Source organism: Saimiri boliviensis, chromosome 9 (genome assembly GCF_048565385.1).
Source record: "Saimiri boliviensis isolate mSaiBol1 chromosome 9, mSaiBol1.pri, whole genome shotgun sequence".
NCBI lineage: Eukaryota > Metazoa > Chordata > Mammalia > Primates > Cebidae > Saimiri > Saimiri boliviensis.
Genome location: NC_133457.1, coordinates 106216201 through 106243912, shown reverse-complemented (window position 1 = coordinate 106243912; position 27712 = coordinate 106216201). Strand labels below are relative to the sequence as shown.

At 40.6% G+C, this 27712-nt stretch overlaps 1 protein-coding gene across 15 annotated transcripts in view; it reads left to right on the top strand.

Annotated features, from left to right (window-relative positions):
• Positions 1–27712, top strand: part of PTPRT (protein tyrosine phosphatase receptor type T) — a 1134111-nt gene that overhangs the window by 848661 nt on the left and 257738 nt on the right. For all 15 annotated transcript variants that reach the window (XM_039479697.2, XM_039479693.2, XM_039479696.2 and 12 more), the window contains exon 11: positions 94–196. In XM_039479697.2, coding sequence (XP_039335631.1) covers positions 94–196 — 103 coding nt within the window. The remainder of the gene's footprint in view (positions 1–93; positions 197–27712) is intronic.

Here is a 27712-nt window from a genome sequence, read left to right as displayed (position 1 = left end):
TCATGCTGGTCTTTAAGGATGGCAGCAAGGGGAGGTGGTGAGCCGGGTGGGAACCTGTGCTGAACTCACCTGCACTCTCTGTTTCCCGCCCAGCTCCATCGATGCCTGAGTACGACACAGACACCCCATTGAATGAAACAGACACGACCATCACAGTGATGCTGAAACCCGCCCAGTCCCGGGGAGCCCCTGTCAGGTGAGGATGGTTTTTCACTTGGAGTCTGCAGTTTTCCTTCTCTGTGTCACATGGGCCTCCAGTTGAATCATGTGACTGGCAATGCCCATGGGCAAGACTGACCAGGAGCAAAGCTTCCTGGGAGGAAGGTCAGCAGCCCCAAGCCCAGTTCAAAGGGAACCCCTGCGTTCAAAACAAACCTGGGCAACATGGCGAGACCCTGTTTCTACAAAGAAAAATGTTTTCAAAAATTAGATAGAAGTGGTAGCACACTCCTGTAGTCCCAGGTGCTCGAGAGGATGATATGGGAAGATCACTTGAGCCTGGAAGACTGAGACTGCAGTGAGCTGTGATCACACCACTGCGCTCCAGCCTGGGCAATAGAGTGAGATCCTGTCTCAAAAACAGAAACAACAAAATACAAGGTACATCCTGATAGGGACCTGAGATGGTCCAGAAGAAAACTTCCTAGAATGTGTTTATGATAAATTTAGTTCATGGGGTTGGGGGCCTGGAGCACAGTCTCCTGGCAAGATCACTTTTCCTTGTGTCACTGCCAGTAACAGCCAGATAGACAGACTTGCTGAATTCTGCAAACAACCTGCTCAGAGATCGCAAATGTGCCAAGACCTGAGGGCTGGTCCAGTTTAAGGCTGTAAGGTGTTAGAATCCCACAGGGGCACTTGCTGTCTGGTAAAACTGCTGATCTTAACAAGAGATGGTCAGAGTTCAGGAATACAATGATGCATCTCCATAGCTAAACTGACCAGTGTCCGGTCATGACATTAGGAGCACGGGCATCTCTTTTAAACAAGCTACGCTTTGCACCAGGGCAGAGATACTGAGTGCCGGTTTGGCCCAGAACTCCAGGAAGGAGGACTATAGTTCCTTAAAATGAAGCAGAGCATCGAGTGGAAAAACTTTCAAATTGCTCCGTACAGTTCATCAAGCATAAACTGAGTACCTTACGTACCAGGAATGAGGCCAGACCCAGGACCTAAAAACCATTCATTCATTCAACAAACATTTTTATTAAGAATCCACCCTGTCTCGGGCAATGCTTTAGTGCTTGGAACATGGCAGTGAGCTAGCCGTGGAGAAGTCATGTCCTAAAGAAAGTCAAACTCTAGTTGGGGAGGAAGAAACATAATTACAGTATACGGTGTGTCCTTGTGGAGATACGCATAGGTCACTATAAGAGCTCAGAGGAGAGAATTCCCAGTGGAGGAGACACTGAACTGTATAATGATGCATAAGATTTCACCAACGTAAGAGTGCCCATTGTGAGCAAAGGCATGGAGGAGAGAGACGGCGTGTTGTAACCAGGAGCAACCAGAGTGGTTGTTTGCTTTAACATAAATATCAAGGTGGGAGTGCTGTGATGAGAATGCAGGTGTGTTTGAGAGGTTTAGGCCTGTTTGAAGGGCATGAGTAGCCACTAGAGAGATGTCTGCAGCCTTATCCCTTGTGTCACTGGAGGCCAGAACACCAGCCCAGAAGGAGGCTGTTGAGATGGTCTAGATAGTCACTGTCTGTCCTATATCCAACGTTACCTAGAAATGATAGGCGTTGGGGTAGACAGAACCAACCACCACCAATTTAGAAGTTCCTATGTAGTCTGAAGACTTTGGGCAATGTTCCCCCGAAGTCAGGTGAGTCCTCTGTCATTGCAACCTGTGTGGGTAACGTCTGTGGGGCATCTGACCAGAGAGCTTTTGTCTTACATTCCGTGCATTCATTGTTCTAGGACAATCCTACCTGTGATAAGTCAAAGCCGATTGTTGGGTCTTAAGTCAAATTGAGTTACAAATCCCCTGCTTTTTCTTCCATTTACTCTGATGTACCATGGCCATTTAATTTTCTCTATATACTGTGGGATACTGTCCTCTTTTCAGCTGCAGATGAAGAAACTGAGGCACAGAAATGCCCCAGGGCATACAGATAGTAAGTGGGGAAGCTGAGTTTGAAGGCAGGTCCCCCAGGTGTCAAATCATGTTCCATTTTAGCCACCAAAGCCTTACTCCCTTTCACAATTCTCTCTTCTTTTATACCACAGTGTTGGTTACTGTTTCAAAATCTTAGGAAGCTCCTCAGATAGCAAAAGTACGGCCCAGAGAAGGGAAGAAGCTTGTTCATGGTTGCACAGCAAGTTAACAACTAACCCAGAACACAGCCCCAATCTGACCCACAGTCCATGATCTTGATATAGCAGACCCAGATAACCAAGCCTACAGAACTGTCAGCTAAGGGACCCAATCCAGCTGTCATCCATAGCCTTTCAATGTGTTTGGATTTAGTCCAGCTTCCCAGTGTTCTGGCTGTGGGTGGGGCCATGGAAATAATTAGAGTTTGGTGGCAACAAACCTGGCGTCCAATCCACAGCTGCATGACCGTGGCCAAGATGCCTAATCTCTCTGAGACTCATTTCTCCTTATCTGTAAAGTATGGCCAGTAACTATTTCATAGAGGCTGAACAAAATGGAAGTACCAAGAGTAAGGCAGGCCTGACATCCAGGCCTACCTGACCCCAGGGTCCAAGCTCCTTCACACCCAGCAAAGGGGGGCCTCTGAGCAGCCCAAAGCAAAATGCATATGAAAACTTTTCCTGTTCCTTCACACAGAAGCCCTTACGCTTTCCCTCAGAATCTCTATACTCTTGGTTTGCATGTCTGTTTAACAAGCTCATACATTCTAAGACTCAGCAAATTATGGGGAGGGATAAGGGGATGAAAGTTTCCCAGTAGCAATGAGAAATGACAGGTGTCAGGGTGCAAAGGAATAACACAACTCTACAAAACAGACACAGGGACTCAAAAATCAAATAGGTCTACCAGGCATGGTGGCTCACGCCTATAATCCCAGCACTTTGGGAGGCTGAGGCAGGTGGATCACCTGAGGTCAGGAGTTTGAGACCAGCCTGCCAACATGGTGAAACCCCATCTCTACTAAAAATACAAAAAAAAAATTAGCCTGACTTGGTGGTATATGCCTGTAATCTCAGATACTCGGCGGGGCTGAGGCTGGAGAATCTCTTAAACCTGAGAGGCAGAGGTTGCAGTGAGCCGAGAATGCACCATTGAACTTCAGCCTGGGTGGCGGAGCGGAGCTCCATCTCAAAAATAAAAATAAAAATAAAAATAAAAATAAAAATAAAAATAAATCAAGTAGGCCTACATGCTGTCGTCCCTCACAGCCACGCATGTTTATTACTCAGTCCTGGTTCACCCCAAAAATATGGGTCCGCAACTTAGAGGAGGCTGCTAGCTTTCGTTTAAGGAACAGACACTTGCTACCTGTTTGTCTCCGTATCTAACACCACCTGTATTCTCACGACATTGTGATAATAGTCTCCTCATTTTGCAGATATAGAAATTGAGACAAACAGAAGCTAAGTGAGTTGACTCAGGCTATAAAGCAAGCAAGTGGTACAGGCAAAATTTAAACTTAGTTCAAATGACCCAAAGCCAACACTCATTTTACTTTACCATGCCACCTCCTAGGAGGAAGGTGTGCATGATATATCTCGGTGACATTTTCATCCAAAAAAATTAAAAGAAATGTCACTGCTCAAAGGGGAAATGGTTGGTGTCTGGAAATGTCTGGCTGCTTTTCCTCTCAAGGCTCTGGAGCACTGAGGGTGGGTGTATACTCAGTTTTTGGACTTATTTTCAGACTGTTTCTTGAGCATTTGACTAGAGGAGGAAGTGACTAACCAGTGCCACCCCACACGACTTTCAGGACAACTGCAAGGACAGAAGTGGAATTATCACGATGGATTTCAGTTATCTTGACCTTCATTCACCTTGAACTCTCGGCAATAGAACATGATATAGGAGGTAGTTGACCACTAGGTCATGCAACAGATATTTATTGAACACTTGCTGTGTTTAGGAAAGTGAGCTAAGCAATAAAGATAAGGCAAGGCACAAGAGTGCCTCACTCTATCTTGAGGCTCCAGTAAATTGTCTGTGAGTGGGGCATTAAGCAAACAAAAAAAATCATGAAATTAGCAAAAAAGTGTCACTGACAGAACTTGGTCTATTTGCCTATGCACAATAGAAAGCCAAACATTGAAGCATCATGTTTTTCTAGAGAGAGAAGTTTGTTGCAAGGCTGCTGAACCAGGAGACAGGAGTCAGGCTCTTGGAAGCTGGGATGGGTTTTGTAGGCAGAAGGTAATGGTGCGATCTGATTGGCCATTTGCAATGTTGTGCTGTGGGAGGCTTGATCTGATTGGATCATGTCATGAGATGATGCTGTTGGATCATGGATCATGCCATGTGGTGTTCCTTAGTCCAAGCACCTAGGTTCCACCAATGGTTCATCTGGTGTGCTTGGGTTATGTACCTTACAACCTGGGGGCTTTGAGCTGCTTCTACACTTCTACTGTAAGATAATATGAAGCCATGAGGTACCTTGACTGTGGTGATTGAGAGAAGTAGTAGACTGGCTGGAAAGATGAGCATCGCCCAGGAGAGCTGACCAGTCGGCAGTTCTGTGAGTTGGGGAGGTGAAGCATGTGAGAAAATAAAGTGGACACTCTATGACCCCAGGACTCAAAGAGCTCACTAGATGCACTGGGTGAAGGATGCTTCCAATCAAATTTTACAGTTGATCGTTTTCTGAATTAGCTTGTACAGTTAATTGTTCCTTTACTTCCATGGTATTGTCTGATCCTCATCTACCTGGTGAGTCAGCTGGTTGGGCAATACCATATCCATTCTGGAGGAGGAAACTGAAGTTTAAGATGTTAACTTGTAGGGCTCATTACAGGTAAAGCAAGTACGTAGACCTGGTCTCCTGGCTCTGAGTTCATGGCTCCCCTGGGAAGTTCTGAGTTCCCCTGTCTGGTATGTCAAGTAATGACCGGGTAGCCCTTCTGTGGGGATGCTACAGAATGAACCTCCACCATCCAGGGCATGAGGGGTGAGCAAGAGGAGTTTTCAGGGGTCCTCCAAGTTGGCTTTGTTTGAGCCCAGTCTATCACTTGTGAGCTTCAGTAGGTCCCTCTCTGAGTGGAGCTGTGTGTTCTCAGACTCACACCCAAACTTTGGCCTTTAGACCCCACCCAGATAGGCTCTTCTTCTTCTTTCTGTCCGTGATGCTCCAACCTTGGCTGAGCCAAACTCCAGCCTCTGCTCTGCCACTTATGGCTCATCTGAAGCTCCATGGATCTGACTCTGTCTGGAAGAACTGAGTGTGCAGGGGGCGAGGAGGTGTGGCAGGGAGGACTGTTTCTCCCACACCCTCATCCCTCCAGCCAAACCACCTCAGCAGCTTAGCCTATTTTTCTAATACTCTGCAATGGAGATTTATTGCTTTTGCATTGCTTTCCTCGGGCCTTAAAAGATTTATTGGTTTTTAAGTGACAGAATCCCAGAATTGCTTAAAAGATCAATCAAATAGTGACTAGAATCTAATATTCAGTTCTGGCTTGAACATGCCGAGCCTTCTTCCCCCACGCCCCACCTGTCACACTGATGTGTGACTGATCTGTAGTAACCTTCATAAGAAAGTAACTTGGCCATGAATTAATCACCTATAATGCAGTCCCTGAGTTGAGGCTAGGGGCAGAGCCCCAGATTCTGTAACAGACCCTTTCCTTGGTCTCTGAAGACGTCCCTGGAAATGTGCTTTCCCTGTCTTTCCTCTCCTTCCCATCTAATCAGTCATGGAGACCGGTCCGCTGGACCTCAGAATCAGCCGGGGCCAAGCTCCCTCTCCTCCTCCACCATGGCCACTTCCCAGCCTCATCCTGTGGACCCGCACCTGACAGAGTATGCCTGCTGGGGTGCCTGCCACAGCTTCTCATCCTTCAATCCACCACCGACTGAACTGCTGGAGTGATCCTTCGGAAGCACAAATTGGAGCAAGTTAACTTTCCTGCTTAAAATTCTTAAATGGGTCACTGGTTTTCCATTGCGTTAAGTTCAGGCTTCTTAGCATGGAATTCAAGGCTCATCAGAATCTGTTGTTATCCTTGTTTCTGGTTTCATTTAATTTCCATCTGCCCCTTTATCAGGTTTTACTTAGCAGTGACCTATAAAGTTCCTTCATGGTTCTTTCATGAGCCATAAGCCTGTAATTGTGTTATACAGTTGTTTACATATTTTGCTTTGTTTTCTATTGTTTCTATATAACGTTCAATAGGCTGTGAGCTCCAAGAAATCTGAAGGCTTGGAACTACTGAATTACTGAATTACTGAATTCCCTTTATGGAGGATGGTGTCTGGCATATATTGAGTGCTACCAAAAAAATGTGTGTGTTTATATACGTGTACATATAACTAGTTACGAAAGTATGTATTTAGTTAGTTCAACAAATCTATTTTGCCCACCTGGTAGATATCAGGTGCTGGGATTATAGAGATGCACATTACAGACCCTACCTTCAGCTACCTCCTATTCTGTAAAAGAGTGCTGTTCAGTAGAATTTTCTGTAGTAACAGAAATGTATGCTGTGTGGTATGACTGCCACTGACCACATATGGCCATTGAGCACCAGATATATGGCTAGCACTACTGGGAAACTGACTTTTAAAATTTTTATTTTAATTAATTTAGATTTCAGGAGCCACATATGGCTCGTGACTGCCATTTGGGTAGTAAAGGTCTGCAGAAAAGACAATCAGAAAAACAAAAGGTGCCAATGAGCCTGTGTTTGGCCAACTTGGTCAGAGGTTTCCATGAGAGTTCAGAAGAGAGGCAGCCATCATTAGCCTGGTGAGCTCAGAAGCTGGGAGGTCTTCCTGGAGGCAGAGTTGCTCAAGTTCAGACCTAGGGAAGGAAGGGGAGTTAGTGTAGAAGGGAAAAGTGTGATCTAGAAGGAAGAGCAGGATATGCAAAAGCCGACACAGAGAAGGTACAGGGTGTGTTCAGGGAGCCACAAGTAGCTCAGTGGGTGGGGACAGAGGAATGAGGAGGGAAGCAAAGAAGCAGTCAGGGACCAGGCGAAGAAGGTCTTCGGTCTGGATTTAGACTTCGTTCAGAAGTCAGTGTGGAACATTGGGAAGGTGAGTGTCCACCTCTGTCGTTCTCTGAGCAAACAGGCCCCTAGTCCATGCTGTTCTCTCCTCCAAGCCTGCCATTCTCCACCTGTTCAGCGTCCAGTTCACATCAGCCACATCCAGGACCATCTCCACTCTTGCAGCAGAATGCACCAGCTCCTTCTGAGTTGTCACCGGGTCATGGTCACCCCTCTGTCAGCATCTTGCATTGTCAGCCTCTGCTGTACTGTGGCTTCCCTGAGGGCAGGGATGGGTTCCATAGGGAGCTCCTCACTCACACCTGAGACCTTTATGCTGTTCCTGCCATAGCTGATTTCCCAGTTGGATACATTGAAACAGGAAAGGCTCCTAAAATCAGACCAACCCCATCCAATTGCCCCACTGGGTAGACCGGAAGCAGGCACTTATTTTCTGTGAACCTCAAGTTGCTTGTTGATAAATGGGAATAATACTTACATCTCAGATCGTTTTGAAAGTTGAATAAGCTAAACTGTGTCAAGTGCAATTGGTAGTTGTTCAACATGTTATTTGGGGGCTGGGTGCGGTGGCTCATGCCTATAAACCCAGCACTTTGGGAGGCTGAGGCAGGCAGATCACTTGAGCTCAGGAGTTCAAAACCAGCCTGGCCAACATGGTGTAACCCCATTTCTACTAAAAATACAAAAGTTAGTTGGGTGTGGTGGCAGACACCTGTAATCCCAGCTAGTTGGGAGGCTGAGGCACAAGAATCATTTAAGCCCAGTAGGTGGAGGTTGCGGTGAGCTGAGATCATGCCACTGCACTCCAGCCTGGTCGACAGTAGGAATTCACTCAGGGTGGTGGCAAAAATATTAAGAGAAAAATATTAGAGAAAGTTATAGAATATAGTCTCAAGCCCTATTAGAAGGTCTAAAGGTTTTTTGGTTTTTTTAATGGTTCTTGGCTGAAGGCAGCCTAAATCTCCTTTACATTTAGTTAATAAATAAAGCAAATAGTTAAAGTATGTAAAAGAGTTTACTTAACTAACTTGTTTACTTATGCAGTCTTAAAACTAACCTTTAAGCCAGAAAGCCCTCTCAGAGGGAGGTCAACCAAAGATATTAACCTCTAATAGTGTTTGCCTTAAGCATCAGAACCTGTTCTTTAATCTTCAGCCCCTAGTAGTGTTGACTGAAGCCTTTGCCAATTAAACTTTACTAAATAAATATGTCTCACTAGCTGAAGAAGGCAGACAGCTGCTGTCTGTTTATAGCACTCTCCAAGAAGTCCGTAAGCAGCCACAGACCCTCAGCCAAACTAGCAAAGCATATCTATGTATCAATATACTTTATTCATCCATCACTAAGTCAGGGTCTGTAGGACTCCAAAAGGTGACAGAGTGAGACTCTGGCTCAAAACAAAACAAACACATGGTTCTTGTGTTTGGCCAAGCTGTTGAGGCAAGGAATGGGTCTAGGACCTGGGCAGCCATGAGCAAGAATATTCTCTGAGCCCTGCTGCAAACCAATGCCTATCTGCTGTGTATCCTCTAGCACTCGTGTGAGATCTACTGCATGTGAAATGCTGGCCAGTGTGGGGCACATAAGGAAACCTACGGCCATCTCCAGTGATCTTCAAACCAACAGTACCTTAAAAGTAGGAAAGACAGTCAGAAAAAGAAAGTGCCTATGAGTCTGTGAACTTGGTTAGATATGAGCACCTTTCTGAAATATAAATTCAAGCAGACGAGCTTATAGTGTCTCATTGCCAAGGACAAGTACTTGTCTCATTGCCAAGACCCAGGGTTAAGAGCAGCACCCTTGGGAGACAGTTATGTTGTTCAGTTAAGAAATGAGGGTGAACCACAATTAGAGTACTTGCAGTGATGAGATAAAACTTGTAAGAGGTAAAATGGGCATGACTCAGTGATGACTTCAGCAAGGGGCAGGGTGTTGGGGTGTGAAGGAAAAGACATTGTCCAGGATGACTTCCAGTTTTCTGGCTTGGTTCATGAGATGCAAAATAGTGCCATTCTGTGGGCCAATGGATGCTGAGGGAGGGAAGGGTCTATGAGGACATTTCATCCAGGAAAGGTGAATGGTAGCAAAGGTGGTCTGGGAACTGAATGGGGGAGTTAGGAACTCAACTGAGCAAGGACAGCTGCAACTGGGTGTGGTCTAGGAGAGTGCTAGGGACTTCTAAGGAATCATTTGCAAGGTCAGTTAGGACATGAGACCTGCTTTCTTAGGTTGTTTGAGGCATGGTGCGCAGGGTATGGGAGCTCTAGCCTGGAGGGCCTGGGGTATGAAAGATGGAACCCTAGAAGACCATGTAACAAGGTATATGCTTCTAAAGGTCATTGCAATTTCTCTTCATCTCCTGATGAGAATCTACACTCCTTTGCATTTGACAGGCACGGTTAGTTAAGACCATAGCTTCTGAAATGCACAGTGATTAGCAATAGTACAAATTGGAGATACAGCCAACTTTAAAAGAAATAAGAAACTCTATTGGGAAGAAAAGCAAATGATTGCCAAATTTCCTTCAGGATTCCTTTAATAACTGTGAAGCCCAGAGTGGGAGCACATGAAACAATCACAGAAGGGTTTTGCTGGTCCCTGAAGCCGCAGTGAGCAAAACTGGAATCATTACCGTCTGACTCTCAGATACCAACATATGACAGTGTCCAGTTAGGAAGGAGAAATGATCATTTAGAGGGCTTATTAGTACAGGGCAGCCTGAGGAGTTTGTGAGGCCCTGTCCACACTGGGAGAGATGAGAATCTGTCGTTACATTTAGACACTCTTCCTCCAAACCTCGTTTATCACTTAGTTCCCCAGTTTGTGGGCCACCTTGGCTGGGACCTGATGATGAGGAATGCTGTGGGTCCCACTTTGGTGTATTGGGGGTTTAGGGGGACATGGATAAGAAGTACTCAGACATAACCTGAAATAAGTCTTAGTGTTGTAAGTAACACCACTTTTAGCCATGCCTAAAAGCACACTGGGCCTTCATCACACCAGACTGGGAAATAGGAGAAGCCAGATATTTGATGAAACAACCAGAAATAAGGAATAGTGGATGACTGTTACTGTAGTGTCCTTCGCCATGGGGTTGTCACACAGTCTAAATATGACAACTAAAAGGGTATGTATTAAAGGGATATGTGCCTACCACCAAAGAAACCATGCTAGCAGACAGGGGTCAGTCTGGTGATATAGCACAGAGCTGCAATTAGATGGTTGTTCAGGAAAACAAAAGGGAAGAAAGGTGACACCCAAATAATTTAGGTGGGTTTGCATTCACTTCAGCTTACCCTCACTGCGTTTCAGGTCCGCTTTTGTAAGGCTCCTTCCTCCATCAACAACCCAGCTTACCAAGAATTGGCTCTGGTGTTAGGATTCTGGATTATATTGCTTAGGCTCCAACCAAGGAGGAAAAACAGGTGTTTGGGGAAGAATATTTTAAATGGAGCAGTCGATGGTACATAAAGATCGAAGGAGTGTTCTATTTTGGACTGTCTGCCATCTGGAGAGATGGAGACAGGGACTGTTACTGGCATGAGGGAAAGAAGAGTGGTTGTCATGCTCACCTCCTACCATAGGGACTATTTAAACTCCAAAAGTCTGGAGTGCTGGAGAGGCATCTGAGCAGGGGTTTTAGATCTGGGAATCATTAGCATCCAGGTGGTATTTGAAGTATGGGGGAAGTGGATGACCTCATCATGGGAGACTGTAGATTAGAAGAGATGAGAAACAGAACAGAGATCTATGAAATTTTATCAAGGAACAACACAGGAGATGGACAAGGACTGGCCAAAGAGGTAAAAGAAAACCAAGGCTGTCTATTTCATTTTGAGTTTTCTTTTCTCTTAAAACAAGAAATTCAAGGGAAGAATGGTTTTAAAAATATTTTTTAAGTGGTTTAATCTTCTCCAGGAGCTTCAAGAAGCTCTTGTAATAGAAAAGAAGAAAGACACACAAGTTGGTCCAGGACTACAGACAAATGGAAATGATTGACAATGTCAGTGAAAGTGCTGGAAAACGGACCATCTGGTCTAGGCTAAAAAGAACGTGAAGGTAGCTGTTCAGAAAACAGATATATTGACGGCCAGGCAGCCTGGATGCTACTGAAGAATCTGTGTAGAGGGTACAACGCAGGGAGTGGGTAGAAAGACAGGAAGTGGTATTTGGAGAATAAGATAATTAAATGTAAGGTGTTAGTAATAAAACCCTTCTATAAGATATGATGGCTCTGGGTATGACCACATTGCCAGTGATGGTGAACAGACAGTAATAAATTCAAAGTGAAGGTCATTAGAGCCAAGGAACATGAGGCCAGACTAAGGATGGAGGGGGCTGTCCAAGCAGATACAGTTCTTATAAAGCAAAACCTCCAACCCTGGGGAGCTGGTGAAACTCTGTAAGAGCACGGTGACTTTGGAAGATGCCTTCTCCTTGTTCTTACTTTTTCTGTAACTTTTTTTTCTGCTGATTTTTACTTCTCCCACTGTTCTGGGCCCCATGACAGTTTGCATCACTGCTTTGTCTCAGATCTTGCACGACTGATAACCGATGGCTCTCAGTCTCTGTCTGTAACCACCCAAAAGTCAGACTTTCAAGTCTGCCTCTATCAAGTGCATTTCTATAGCACGGTCTATTGATGTTCTTCTGAGTTAGAGCGTGGCTCTGTGCCATGTTAGAATTCAAGGAGGTTTGCTCTCATCCAAAAAGCATTCAGCACAATGCCTGCCCCAGCTGTTCAGGGCTGCTCAGAGAGTTGCCTCCACTTGGCAACAGTGAGAGAAGTAATTCTGAAAGACCTGGAATTTTAGTAAGAAAATAACTTAGAGTTTCCACCATTGGGCAGAAAAAAATGTGTGCTTACTCTCTCACAATATAGTTCATCCTTTTCTTACCTGGTTACAGATGCCTAGGGTTTGCTATTTAGTGCAATTCCGCTTAGATATAGGCTTACTAAGAATTTTATAAACATACAAGTATTCATGCCCAAGGCAAGAAGTAGCAGCCCTAGTAACAAATGCAGGAATCAAGGGCTAGACTTTAGACTTATGCTGTCCAGTACAGTAACTATTACTCATCGCTACATGTGGCTAAGTTAATTAAAATTAAATAAAATTAAATCTTCAGTTCATTAGTCGCCTTAGACACATTTCAAGTGCTCAATAGCCACAAGTAGCTAGTGGCTAACATGTTGGATAGCATTTCCATCAAGGCAGAAAATTCTATTTTACTACATTGCTCTAAACCCTAGGAAGGTTTGTAAAGAGGTCAAGGCCCATGCTTGGTTTCAAAGAGGTTATTTGTCAGGCATTTGGGGAGAGAGGTAAAGGCCAGGGATACTAACATACGAGATGAGCAATGTAATGAAGAGTTAGACACAGGTATAAAATCTAAGTCCTGAAAACGGTGTGGCAGGGCTTACTGACAGTGGAGACTGTGATCTACTGAGTTAGACTTTCAAAGTTTCTCGACATCACTCCCACTGGATATAAATGTGAGAAGTGGTTTAATCCCAAGGTTACCAAGCTTTAATGAACATCAGAATCACCTGGAGTTCTAGTAAGTTTGCAGATTCCTGCCCGTCCCCAAGGACTGTGGGGTAAGGCCTGAGAATCTGCATTTTGAACAATTTACCAGGTGACCTACTGGTCTTGGACCATACTTGAGTACTACTGGTGTTGCCTATAGGTGGCCTCAGGTATGGAGAAAGGAACCTGTACAGGAAACCAAGTCATCTCTTCTATGACACCAATATTTGCTCATTCCTGTGATATAGGGAAGCAGTACTTTTGCACTGCACTGTGAAGTTGCCCCTGTTGAGTTTACAGCTTTTGGATCTCTCATGTCTCTCTCCATGTGTGTTTCAGCATGAGGATAACCAGTTTTAGCTCCTAAAAGCTGAACTAGAATCTCTGCCAGCTTATTTCTCTATCCCTGTCCACGTGGGGGCTAAAAACACACCTCTGTTTTCCTATGATGAAGACAATAACTCGTGTCAGAATAATTCATGTTGTGTTGTTGCATGCTGACAGCATATCTGAATATGTCACTTCCATGCAGATGTTGGGGCTTAGGTAGAAGATGGGTGTTTGACGAGGCTGAACATCAGAATATCAGAATCTCAACAAATCTGTATTCTTTTGTGGAAGGCTAGAGCAGCCTGGGAGAAACAAATCCATTTCCAAGTTTCACTCTATAAAAAGTTCCATATTTTCTTAGATCAGACAAAATATATTGAGTGCCAAAATGCTGCAGCAATATGGACGCGTCACTCAGCTGGGTTGGAATCTGTATGCATTGTCCCCCTGGGCCAGTTTTGATTATGTTCTTTTTCCTTTTATTGCAGTCAGCAAATCTGAATTTGCTATTGTGGGGACAGCAGGAAGAAGAGAGAAAAAATGAAGGTTTTTAACCTTCAGAAAGTTCAGAGGTTCAGTCTGAATAAGCACAAAAAGTTTCAGTGTGCCTCTGAATTCCTTGAATTTGCAGAACTGCCCAGAATCCCAAGAGAACTACCTTTCACATAGGATTCAGGCCCTGCTTTGTAGCTAAGAGGCAAAGCTGAAATTTTGAGAGACAAACAGTTAGAGAAAGTGGGAAGAGGAATCAATGTTTTTTTTAAAAAAAGAGTTTGGTCCCAATCCAGGCTAAGTTTTAGCCTATTGTTCAATTTCTTCAATTCAAAGCCATCTGCTTCCCACGACTCTCAGATAACGTCTCCCCTGCCAGGACACCCTGTTCCTGCTTAATTGAAATTAGTTTCCAAGAATAGTTGTCCAAAGCAGTTTCCAATGGTGGGAATGTTTTGAAAGTCGCAATAGGAGTTGAAGCTTTGGGATGCAGATGTTCAAAGGCATCACATGGTCTACAGCAGCCATCATATTTCCGAAGCCAGGAGTTCTCTCATTGGCCTCTGCAACTCACAAATGGCTCCTTTGCAACTGGCACCATCTCTCCATCAGGGACACGTAATACTGCAAGTGTGAAGGGAAACAATCACTTCCATTCAGGTTTAGAGCAATGTGTTTCCCAGGCTTAATTATACCGCAGGTATATAAATTACAGAAACATGTTAATGCTCCCATGATTAAAATTATAGAGTCCCTAATTGAAAAAGCATAAACCGAATTGAAGAATTCCTAATTATAGTTTGCTTTGAGGTGTTAATTTCCTCCATAATGAATGCATAATTTCTTGGAACCTATAAAGGTGGCCGCTGCATCGGCACATAGGCACCAGGCAGATGGAAAGGGTTGTCATCTTTCAGTTCAGGAAGTTGACACAGGAGGCTGTGTTCAGTTCTGGAGCCTTAGAAGGTTGCTGAGGAAGAAGGTGGAGCTGGTACAGACATCACACCAAGCTTCTACTCTACCTAGTAGGCATAGAGAGCAAGGTAGATGAGGAATCCCTATTAAACTTTCCCCTCCTGCCTTTCCTTTTCTTCTCCAAAGTCTCAACCATTTTCCAAGCTGGTATTTTGTGCCTATAGGACAGTGATTCTCAAGGTTTGGTCCCAGATCAAATACCGATGTATTACCTGGGACTTCGTTAGAAATGCAAATGTTTAGGCTGTGCCTCCAGCCAACTATAAATCAGAAACTCTAGGGGGAGAGCCCAGCAATCTGTGTTTTAACACATCCTCCAGGAGATGCTCATGTGTGCTACCGTCTGAGAAGCTCTATTCTAAGGAGTGGGTCCTATACACTCCAAGTCACATCTCACTGAGCTTTGTTGAGCTCTTACTCTGGATCTAAACCTGAGATGAGAACCTGAGAATACCAATCATCTATTCATTGATTGTACACTCACAATACTACCCTGAAGTAGAAAATATAAGTCCCTTTTCTCAGTAGAGAAAACTGAGATCCTGAAAACACAGCTTGCTCAGCTCATAGTATCTTAGGACCTGTAGGTCTTGTAAGTTCTGATGCAGACTCAGATGCATTATGTTGTTGAATTTTTTTCATTTTTGTCACATAATTTTCATCAATGGCTCTGCTAAGAAATAGGTTTTCTGGGCCAGGTATAGTGATGCACTCCTCTAATCCAAGCACTTTGGGAGGCCGAGGAGGGTGGATCACGAGGTCAAGAGATCAAGACCATCCTGTCCAACATGGTGAAACTCTGTCTCTATTAAAAATATGAAAATTAGCTGGGCGTGGTGGCATGTACCTGTGTCCCAGCTACTTGGGAGGCTGAGGCAGGGGAATCACTTGAAGCTGGGAGGCGGAGGGTGCAGTGAGCCGAGATGGCACCACTGCACTCCAGCCTGGTGACAAAGCAAGGCTCAGTCTCAAAAAAAAAAAAAAAAAAAAAAGAAAAGAAAAGAAAAGAAAAAAGAAAAAAGAAATGGGTTTTCTGAGACATTGTAAGCTGGAGGCTGAACCACAGCTTGGAATGACTTCCAGTGAGGCTTGACTTTGCTAATGCTGAGTCTAACTGTAGAACCAGGGAAGGGTTGTGGGGTTGCTTCTAAATATCTGTAAGCGTTGATCGTGAGTACACATTCTTTCTGAACAGTGATGCAAACTCTAATTATGAAAGACCATGCCACAGCTCAAAGAGAAATTCTTCAGTTTTGGGAAGAAACTCCCCTTGCACAGTGACTCAGGTAGCCGTGAGGCCCCCTGTTAAGGACTCGGGAGGACACAGAAAGTTGTCTAGAGTAAAGATAGACTGCATCTCCTCCTCTCTTCAGACGTCCAGTTTCTCTCAGTCTAAACACTTCAGAGACTTTGTATGTGTGTGTGAAGTCCGTTTTAGCTAATCCCTAGCCATGAAACAATAAACTCTTGTTCTTGGTTTAAAACATTTTGTCAGCTTTTTGCGTAAGTCTTAGCCATTTCCATATGGTTAAAAACTTGGGTCATTTCCAGTTTTTTGTTGTTATAAATAACCCAGCAATAACAAATTTATTCATGTTTTTCTTTTCGTATTGTATCTTTAAATAGCAAAAAATCCCCAGGAATGGAACTACTGAAATGAATAAAATTGAACTACAATGTATTGAGTGCTTACTCTAATATGCCAGGCACTGACAGCCAATTCATATACATTAACCTTTTTCATTCTTTAATTAAAAAGTCTCGAAGTAACAAATACACATAGTTGGAAAATCAAATAGTCAAGCCATTCCTTATGCCACCATTTACAACCCCAGAGTCCTGTACCTCAGAGGCAAATGCATTTTAATTCTTTGCCCTTTCTTCTGAGAATTGGCAATGTCACTACATAATGTGCGATTTTAAAGTTATTGATTGCAGACATTATCTATTTATTTCCTGCTATGATAGATAATAATTTGGCTGTCTTAAATCATCCAATACCTCCCTTTCTTCTTTCCAATGTAGTCAAGCCACTGTTTTTAGTTAAATAAATACACAATGGCTAATTTTACAATTCCGTAAAAACAGATCACTTCAGAGCCAAATGGTATAGTACTTTTATTATAATACAATGTAAGTATTTTTATGTTATTACATAATTTAAAGCTTGCTAAGATTTTAGGTTTTTTATATATGTTAACTCACTTGGTTATTATCAAAACCCTATCAGGGAGGAACTAGTATTCTCCCTATTTCACAGATGGGGAAGCTGAAATACTGAAAGGTTATGGCCAGGCACGGTGGCTCAAGCCTGTAATCCCAGCACTTTGGGAGGCCAAGGCGGGTGGATCACGAGGTCAAGAGATCGAGACCATCCTGGTCAACATGGTGAAACCCCGTCTCGACTAAAAATACAAAAAAAAAATTAGCTGGGTGTGGTGGCGCGTGCCTGTAATCCCAGCTACTCGGGAGGCTGAGGAAGGAGAATTGCCTGAACCCAGGAGGCGGAGGTTGCAGTGAGCCAAGATTGCGCCATTGCACTCCAGCCTGGGTAACAAGAGTGAAACTCCGTCTCAAAAAAAAAAAAAAAAAAAAAAAAAAAGAGAAATACTGAAAGGTTAACTAACTTGCTCAAGATCATGCAGCTAGTAGCTGCTGATGTGAAATTTGAACATAATGGTCTAGCCCCACAGTCTGGAGCTTACTACTATGTTATACTACCTCTAATTACTTTTCCTATCTTGTGGGCTTTTTTGTTTAATTCATTATGGAGTGTACGATTATTCTCCTTTCTTCAGGCAATATCTTTATTAAACTATTCATACACTTTTCCTCTCACAGAACTCCATCATTTTAGGTTTGCCTTTAAATACTCTTTTTCCCCTTTTCTTTTCTGCCAGTTTCTTGTATTTCCTAAAATAAAACAGAACAACTCTCTCAAACAAAAAGTCTCATATTTGTTTATAATTTTGGCAGACATAATTTTGCATTTTAAGAGATGCTTACTGTTCTTTGAATTTTTTTCTTAAAACATTCACTTCATATTTATGGAAGTAATCATTTCTCAAATATCTCAAGATATGATTTTGATTTTGGATAATGGGGAAGCTTTTTTGATTCCTGTATTCTCTCTAATTCTTCTAGGGTCATTTGTTTTTAATTAATTGCTCTCTGTCATGTTGGAAGCACTGCTCACCTAACCAGTGAACCTCCATAGTCAATATTTAAAAGTAAGGTGTTGAGAAAGTTGACTGGAGGTTCTGTGCTTTTGGAGGTGGAGATATTCAGATTATGAGATGAAATCATCTTCCCATCTCCTGCTTAAGGTGTAGAGGGCAGACACATAGCTCTCCATGTTCAAATGTTTGATGGTTTTGTGTACATACTTTTGATCAACAGCCCTGTTTTCAGCCCCATGTTTTACTTCCACATTGTTCACACCTGACTACTTCAACATCAGAATCTCCCTTGAAATCTAGGGGGCAAATAAAGTTCATTCCTAGTCACATGTCTTTGCAATTTGACTTTCTTTGTTCCATCACATGTGGTACCTCTCTGATCATTTTTAGGCTTCCAGGATTTTGTTAAAACTGCTCATCCACTCATGTCCCTTCTCCTGTCCTCTTTTCCTTGTGGATTGCTATGCTTTTTCACATTTCACTGTTATTGTAGTGATATCTTAGGGGAAAGAGGAGGTAAATGAAGTATATTAATTCTTCCACTATTAACTAGAAGTTACATTATATCTAGAACTTACATTATATCTCATTTAATTCTCAAATAACAAATAGTAGAGGCATTATTATTGTATTCAATTCTCATATATGCTGTCATTTTAATAAATTAAGGAAGATCACATAAATAGTGAGGTTCAGAGCTAAAATTCAAGTTTAATACTGATTCCTGAGCCTATGCTCTTTTTACTCCCAGGTCATAAAAACATTTATGAGTCTTGAAAACCATTACCAGATTATTCTTTGCAATTGGATGACTCTATTAAAAATGCTGCTGGAATTATAGAATCTTACCAGTTCAACCACAGCTTCACTGAAATGGCTTGTTATAATTTATACTTACTTTTACTAACTTAATGCATTTTAAATGGGAACATATTGTCATTTTGATTTGCATTTCTTGGCTTACTGGCAGAATATTTTTCTTCTCATTTTTATGCTATTAACATTTCTTTTTTTGTGAGTTTTCATTTTACATCCTTTGCCCAATTACCTATGGCAGTGGTTCTCAACTAGGGTTAATTTGTCCCCTAAGAGACATCTGGCAAAGTCGGGACATGCTTTTGTTAATTACAAGTGGGAGGTGGTATTGGCATCTAGTTAGTGAGTGGGGGTCAGGGATCCTGCTGAACATCCCGCAGTGCACAGCATAGTCCGCCCCCCACAACAAAGACTTATCCAGCCCAAAATGTCAATAGTGCCAAGAATGAGAACCCCTGAACCATGGGGGTCTTAATAGACTTTTTTTTTTTAATGTATGATTCAATCAAAGGTTCTTGATCTTTCAAGTTAGAAGATGCCTTTACTCTATTAAAAATTAATGAAGGCATCAAAGAACTTTTGTTCATGTGGGATTTGTCTACCAATATTTACTATATTAGAAATTAAAGTCTAATTCAGGTCAGGCATGGTTGCTCATGCATGTAATCCCAGTACTTTGTGAGGCCAAGGTGGGTGGATCATTTGAGGCCAGTAGTTCAAGACAAGCCTGGCCAGTGTGGTGAAACCCCCTCTCTACTAAAAATACAAAAATTAGCCAGACATAGTGGCGCACTCCTGTAGTCCCAGCTACTCAGGAGACTGAGGTGGGAGAAACTCGCTTGACCTGGTAGTGGAGGTTGCCATGAGCTAAGATCTTGCCCCTGCACTGCAGCCTGAGCAACAAAGTGAGACTCCGTCTCCAAAAAAAAAGGAATGAAAGCAAAATTTAAACAAATATTTTAATTAATTAAAAATATTAAGCCTATGCATATTAATATAAAGACTAATACTAAGCCTAGACATATTTATATAAATAATATGTTTCTATTTTCCCAAATAATAAAGTTAGGGTGAAGAGATACAATTTCACATTTTGTAAATCTTTTTAATATCTGGCTTAGTAGACAATAATTGGATTATCATATCTGTTTCTGTGTTTAATCTGTTGTCATGAATTATTTTAGTTGAAATAAAGAAAATCCAGTATCACATAGATACATAATTGGGAAAAAAAGAAGGAATATTTTAATAGCCATTTAAGATCATTGTGGGTATTCTTCTTTCATATGACACCAAAACTCAGAGTGGTGGCTTCCTAAAGTTTAGTTGCAATGAAATATCAGTAAACTTTGTATGCTCTTTTGCATTAAAATTTATATCTATCTTGTACTTGAGTGGATTTTTGGCTTTACATGATTTTGCAACATTATGCATTGGTCATTTGAAAAATATTCATGGATTTATTTTAAAAATTCCAAACGTTAATATATCTCATTATACCATATCAAAATATTATGTTTGATGCTATCACCAGAATCACATCATTGGAATTTTTAAATATTGAAGAACTTTCACAGTGGCAGATACAAGTTTTCCAAATTCTAATTTTCCCTTGAAAGCTCCCTTGTGTCTTTGACAACAAATACCGTCAGTTTTCTTTACAGCAACAGACTTTGATTATTCTGGAAAAAATGTTTTCCAGATATTCAAATCTGAATGACCACAATTTGCTGGTCATTCTTTCAAGGGTTAAAAAAAATGTGCCTCATGAAAAATGTGGCTACATTAACATGCAGTTTGAACAATCACAGAAATGTTTTTTTCCTATAGTACATCAACAAGCAGGAGACATGATTTATGTATACCACCATTGAATGACATGAATATGAAAAAGACATGGACTCGAGGGTTGAGATTTAATAAAATTAATGCTTTTTACTGCTTCATCGATGATCTTCATAAGTGAAACTGGCATTTTTTCTTTTATAGCAAGTTTGCAGTGGTGAAGTATATAATGACAAGTACAGTTGGTAGCACTGTCTTGAGTTATGCTGAGGTACCAGCAGTATTGCCTACCTTTGCAGAGTCAATGTTAACAAAGTAGAAAAAGTCAAATGAAGTCTTAGTATTACTGTTACAATTAGGTCAATGTTACAGAATCACTGGGTCTTGAGAACTCCCACAGGACTTCTCTGGAATTTAGTGTATATAAGAATATCTTTGTGGGTGGGCATGGTGGTCATGCCTGTAATCCCAGCACTTTGGGAGCCCAGCACTTTGGGAGATGGGTAGATCACAAGGTCAGGAGATGAAGGCCGTCCTGGCCAACATGGTGAAACCCTGTCTCTGCTAAAACACAAAATCTAGCTGGGCATGTTGGCACACGCCTGTAGTCCCAGCTACTCAGGAGGCTGAGGCAGGGGAATCCCTTGAACCTGGAATGCAGAGGTTGCAGTGAGCAGAGATCACACTACTGCACTCCAGCCTGGTGACAGAGCGAGACTCCATCTCAAAAAATGTATGTATATATCGTGGTGAACCTGGTCAGATTTACATTCCCAAGCCTCACATCCAGAGATTCTTGATGGGAATCGAGAATTCACAGGCAATTCTGCTGTTGCTTGAATAAGAACCTGCAGTTCTCTGTGCATACGTGATTATAACTTCATTGCACTTCTGCAAACCTTAGCAGTGGGTTACAGCTTTCCATAAGAAAATATTTCATAAGAAAAATATTTCCATAAGAAAAATATTTCAACTGGTGTTATCCTCTTTCTCTTGCGTTTGTTTGTCCTATCTGGCAAATAAATATGCCTGCTATTATGATTAATTTAATGCTTAATTAGTAATTATTCCATTTACCTTTTTAGAGGTTAAAAGTGCTTTTATTTGAAGATAATTGATTTTAGATTTTAGACGGTCTTCAAAAAAAAACTGCTCAGAGAGATTTCACCTGACATTTTCCTTAAGCAAATGTCTTTGTTACAAGGAGAGACATCCAGGCCCCCTACTGATTAGTCTTTTAAAAACAATAGCCTGTTTCCTCTGTGAAAGCTTCGCTATGGGTTCTAATCACCAAGCTAGGAGCTTAATCCCCATGGAAGCTAGTCTTGTTTAACTTCATTTTTTTTTTTATTTGCTCCTCTCACCATGTAAGGTAACTTTAGAAAACAATGACATTTCAACTGAGAACTTGACAGGATTACAAAAGGGTTGCTTCCCAGGATGTCTGAGGTTTGAGAGGCCCGGAGTACAGAAAACAGTCTGGCCTTCCACTCGGAGACAGAAAATGCTTCAGAATGTTTATTAGAAAACAAAACAAAATGAAAACCAGGAAGCTTTTCAGTTCCCCGACACGTTCTGTTTCATATTTACTGCTTTTCAAAATTTAACGTGCAAATGAAATAACTTGGGACCTCTTAAAGTGCAGATTCGAATTCAGTAGATCTGAAGTGGGGCCTGGGCCTCTGCATTTCCATCACATTTTTTTTTGTAGGTGATGAAGATGCTACTGGTTTGTGACCACTCAGAACCGGGGCCCCTGCAGCATTCTGCTTCTCCCAGCTATTGTTGGTTAGCACCATTTGCTTTGAATGCTCTATTTGTTAAGTCTAAGAATAATAATAATAATTAATAAGTTTATTGTTTATAGAGATGGGGTCTCACTATGTTGCGCAGGCTGGAGAGCAGTAGTGTGATCATAGCTAACTGCAGCATTAAGCCTGATCCTTCCAAAGCATTGGGATCACAAGCGTGAGACACTATGCCTGGCCTACACAAACTACATACACTTGCTTAAAGTTATTGTTTGAATCAGCTATTAACATTAGCTAATAGAGCTATTCGTCAGTGTTATTTTATTTTGTTATTTATTTTATTTTATTTTTTGAGATGGAGTCTTGTTCTGTCACCCAGGCTGGAGTGCAGTGGTGTGATCCTGGCTCACTGTAACCTCTGTCTCCTGGGTTCAAGGGATTATCCTGCCTCAGCCTCCCAAGCAGCTGGGATTGCAGACATGCACCACCATGCCCAGCTAAATTATTTTGTATTTTTAATGAAGATAGGGTTTCACCATGTTGGCCAGGCTGGTCTTGAACTCCTGACCTCAGGTGATCTGCCCACCTTGGCTTCCCAAAGTGTTGGGATTACAGGTGTGAGCCACTCCTCCCATCCAGTTATTTTAAACTGAGTCAAATATCTTTTATACATTACTGGATTCTTGACTGGTTGAAATTATACTTTTCAACATGAACTTAGAAAATAGCACTTCTGCAATCAAGTAGAGATGGGTTCTTTTTAGTAAATATTAAATAGTCAACAGTGCCCAGCTGCATAGAGTGTATTAGGCATAGATTATGCAATTGTCATTCATGTAGAGAAATCCATCATCAATTAAAAATATGATATTACAGCTATTTTGTAACATATTACATTAAAAATTACTTACAAACTATTTTCATATTCCTATCTTTGATCCTCATCACAATTGTGATGGAATATGAAAATAGTTTGTAAGTAATTTTTAATGTAATATGTTACATCACAAGGTAATTCATACAATGTTATTTTAAATGATGTTTAAGTTAGATTCGACAAAAAATAATACATACTTATATATAAATGATAGGAAAATTTTGAAAATACTAACATTTGGGAAATCTTCCCCACTTTTATTCACCAAATTAAAAAAGAAAATAGGCTTTATGTAATGTTGATCTTCCCTGATAATGTTACATCCTACTTTTGCCACATGTTATAATAGCTATTACTATTTTAATGATGTTTGGGGAGTACTTATTCTTTTGTTTCTTCAAGTAGTTAACAGATTTTCTCCACACCATTTACTGAATAATCCTTCCACTCTTACTGAACTGTGATGTTGCCTGTGTGTGTGTGTGTGTGTGTGTGTGTGTGTGTGTGTGTGCGCGCGCGCGCCACTGTATTCTTGGTTTATCCATACTGTTCCGTTAGATCTGCATCTCCATTAATCATTGTGTCTGCATCACCCGTTTTAATATAGCTTTACAAAACATTTTAATATCTAGTCTTCCTTTTTTTTGTTCAAAATGTTCTTAGCTATTTTCACCTACTTATGTTTCCCTGTGAATTTTTAAATCCCTTTGTCATATTCTCTAAACAATCCTCAATGGAATTGGTCTGAATTCTATTAAGACTATTGCTTAGTCTGAAATGATTATATATATTAATGTGAGCTTTCCCACACTGAAAGAGAGCAAGGCTGTCCGTTCATCTGAGTCTTCACTAATTCTCAGGATAAAGGCATCGACTCTGTCATGTAGATTCCATCTTTGCTACCTTGTTAAAATTGTTTCTTACTAACGTTAAGCTTGTGATGCCTTCTGCTATCTTTCCCCCATTTGGTTTTTGCTGGTATTTAGGGAAACTGTGTGTGTATTGTGTGTGAGACGATGTGTGTGGTGTGTGTGCGTTTTCTGCATCTCATTTGCTGAAACCTCTTGTGAGTTTCTTTAATTAAGTTTTATTATCTTGGTTTACCAGCTAATAATCACACCATCTATGAATAATGATAATTTTATGTCCTCCTATTCCAGTTGCAATAGCTCTTATTTTGGTTTTATGTTTTGTTGCATTGGGTAGAGCTTTCTGGGCAATGTTGCCAAATAATGTTAATAGCTGAACTTTTTGTCTAAATTCCAACCTCAAACACTAGATAGGCCTCCAGCAAATGTCTCTTACATATAATGTTAGTTGCAGATTTGAAATGAGTATTTTAAAATCTGAAAAGAAAAAAATATTTCTATTCTATAGTTTATGACTTTTTTTAATGAGTGATTTTATCAAGTGCCTTTTGGGTATCTACTCATATGATGATTTTTTTTCTACTTGGATTTATTTATGTGATATTCTTCTAGATTTTCTATTACTAAACCTATCTTGTGTACCTGCAGTAAATGATGCACTTATGGAGCACCAATTTAATAGTATATTAGAGGAATAGTTTGTAACAATTTGTGATGCTTTCTCTCTTTTTCTGTCTGATGTAATTGTTTCCATGACATGGGAATTATCAGTTCCTGAAAAGATTGAAAGAACTCATTGGAAAAGCCATCTGGCTCTAGCATTGTTTATTCTAATTTTCTTTTTATGGAATGCTTAATTAATTTATTGTCATTCTTTTTTGTTTAGTAACAAAGCATTTTCAGATGCTGAAAACAGGTTTGGTCCTATCCCATAAGCATTAAACATCATTGTTCTCACAGTAATAGCTTCTAAAGACTAGGAAATTGTGGTTTTGATTTTCTATTTGGTATGAGAATTACTTATAAGGCATCATATAAGGTAAGTTCTTATTTTCCCCAGTTGGAGGTTTTCATTTGTGCAGAATTTTGATTTAGCAATTTCTGGTTCATTCCCATTATATATACAGAATATAGACTATACCTTTATTTATTCAGATAATTTATCGATTTTTATGTGTGTCCTTTGTCATTTTTATTCTCCATACCTGATAGGATTTTTTAAATATAAAAATATTTTTTTCTTCTCTGTCATATTTTCTGGGAAGAGGTTTTCTAATTGGTTGGTTTTTTTTTAAATTCTATTTTAGACATTTCAAATTTATATATAGACAAATGTGTCATTTTTTCTTGTCTTTTGTAAATTGTTCTATTATTAAGCTTAAACAACTCTCTTCCACCCAAGATTATCTTTTTCTTTGGTTTCAAACCCTACAGGATGTTGCAAGAATGGTACAATAAACATCCACGTATCCTTCCCATAGATTTGTTAGCTGTAAGCATTTTGCCATATTCAGTTTTTCTCTCTTTCTCTTGTTTCCCAAATGATTATCCAACCATTTGAGGGTTGCTTGTAGTGACCATGACTCTTCAAAACGTTTAGTTTGTATCTCCTATGGAAAGGTCAGTCTGTTACATAGCCACAAAACCATCATCACACTCAGGAAATTTTAAAGTGACATAATGCTGATATCTAATATGTAGGTTATATTCAGATTTCCCAACTCTCCCAATTAATTGTCCTTTAAAGCTTTTTAAAATTAATCCAGAATCCAGTCAAGAATCACACATTGTATTTGGTTGGCATGAGCATCCTGAAATTTTTCAATAAATAAATGAATTCAGAACTATTGGAATATAATGTGGTTTTTCATATGTAGTGAGGTTTTAAATTTGATGATTTTTCTCATAAATATGAAATTTCTCAAACACTAAGTGATAAGATTTTCTCTTTCATTAATATGTTGCTTGTATTTTTATACATAAAATTATCTGTTTCTCTGACACACACACACACACACACACACACACACACGCACACACATCTATTTCATTTTTATTTAACTCATACTTTAGTACCCATGGTTTAATCATTGTAACTTCATAATACAACTTAATATCCAGTAGTGGTTTTTCAGCCTCATTCCTTTTTTTTTTTTAAGTTCTTAACTATATTTCCCATTTTGAACAAAACAAATCTTACTGGAATTGTCAAATTATGGTCATCCCCATCTTTAGGGCTCACAAATATCACCTAACTGGCTCATATTTTATACAATTTGCTCTTTCTCAAAGAAAGTAATACATCAATTTGGCAAGAATTGACACTTTTACAATATATGATGCTTTCCTACAGGACTTCGGCATTTCTGTCCATTTATTCATCTTCAGTTCAGCACAATTATTTAACACCCACTCTACCAAGCCGTGTGCTAGGGGCTGGAGACAGTCTTTTAAATCATTCAGTAGAGTTTTATTTTCCTTCCACTGTCAGTCCTGTATGTTTCTTATTTGTGTTATCCTTAGCTATTTTTAAAGGACTCTATTTTAAAAGGCTTTTTCATTACATCTTCTAGCTTATTTTTCATGGTGTACGGTGTATTTATCTCTATCTTCTACAAAACTTTACTGAATTCTTTTATTAATTTTAAAAGTCTTTCAGTTGATTCGCTTCGATATATTAGGTCTAGTCATATTATCCGCAAATGATGATGAATTGCTTTCCTTTCTAAAATGTATGTCTCTTCTGTTTTGTGTCTTATTGCATTGGTCACAATTATTCCATTTTAGATACAAGTTCTAGAGGTAAAATGACTTCCTCAGCATGGCAGACAGAGCAGCGAGTGTAAAACCAATACCAAAACTTCCACCTTGCTTTAGCAAAGGTCATCAAATCAAGGTTATCTACCCAAATATTGCCTAACTGGCCCCATATTGATCCAGTTGCTTTTTTCCCAAAGGAAGGTTGACATTTGCAGTGCTTACACTTCTCTCTTAAAAGGACTTAATCTTTTAGGTGCACTAGATAATAATAAATGATACAGATAAAAATTAAGCTGGAAAGTGTAATTGGTTATACTGTGGATTCAGGCTGCTATTTTAAATAAAGTAGTCAGGGCAGAGTTCCCTGGCAGAGTTGATAAAGTAAGCCTTCTTAGGTTGCATATCTCCAAGGAAAGACCATTCAAGGAAGGGGATAGCAACAGCAAGGGCCTTGAAATGGGACAATGTCTGGGGTGTTCAAGGAACAGCAAAGAGGCCAGTGTAACTGGAGAAGAATTAGAAGAGTAAGATCAGAGAGTTCTTAAGAGTGGGACTTGTAGACATTATAAAGATGTTGCATTTTACTCTTAAGTAAGGTGGGAGCCATAAGAGAGCTTTGAGCAGAGGCATGTCTTGACCTGAGTCACGTTTTTAAAGGATCATTCTAGGCACTGTTTTGAGAATAAATTTTGGGAGGCAAAAGTGAAAGCAGGGAGACCAGTTGGGAGCAAAAGTGAAAGCAGGGAGACCAGTTGGGAGGCTATTACAATAATCCAGTCAAGAGATGATGGAAGCCTGGTCCAGGGTTGCAGCTATGAAGATGTTGAGAAGTGGTCAGATTCTGAATATATGGTATATTGAAACTTGAGCCATGGGAGTTGTTTATGGACTAAATCTAAGGTATTTTGAAAGAGAGAAGAGCCGTGATTGAGGGAAAACTGACTTGGATTCTTCAACGGGATTTTTATGATTCTTTTACACAACACATTTGTCTTTCTCTAAATTTCTACACATAATCACTTTCATTAAATCTATCAAATGCAGTTCAACCATAGGAGAAGGGCCCAGAAAAAAAAACAAAGCCACTCTTTGGTGTCTGATTCAGTAACACTGTGATAACAATGCATGCAGCAAATTGCGAAGGCCCCAGCCAACTTTCATAGAGCACTTTCTAGAATGCACTTTCT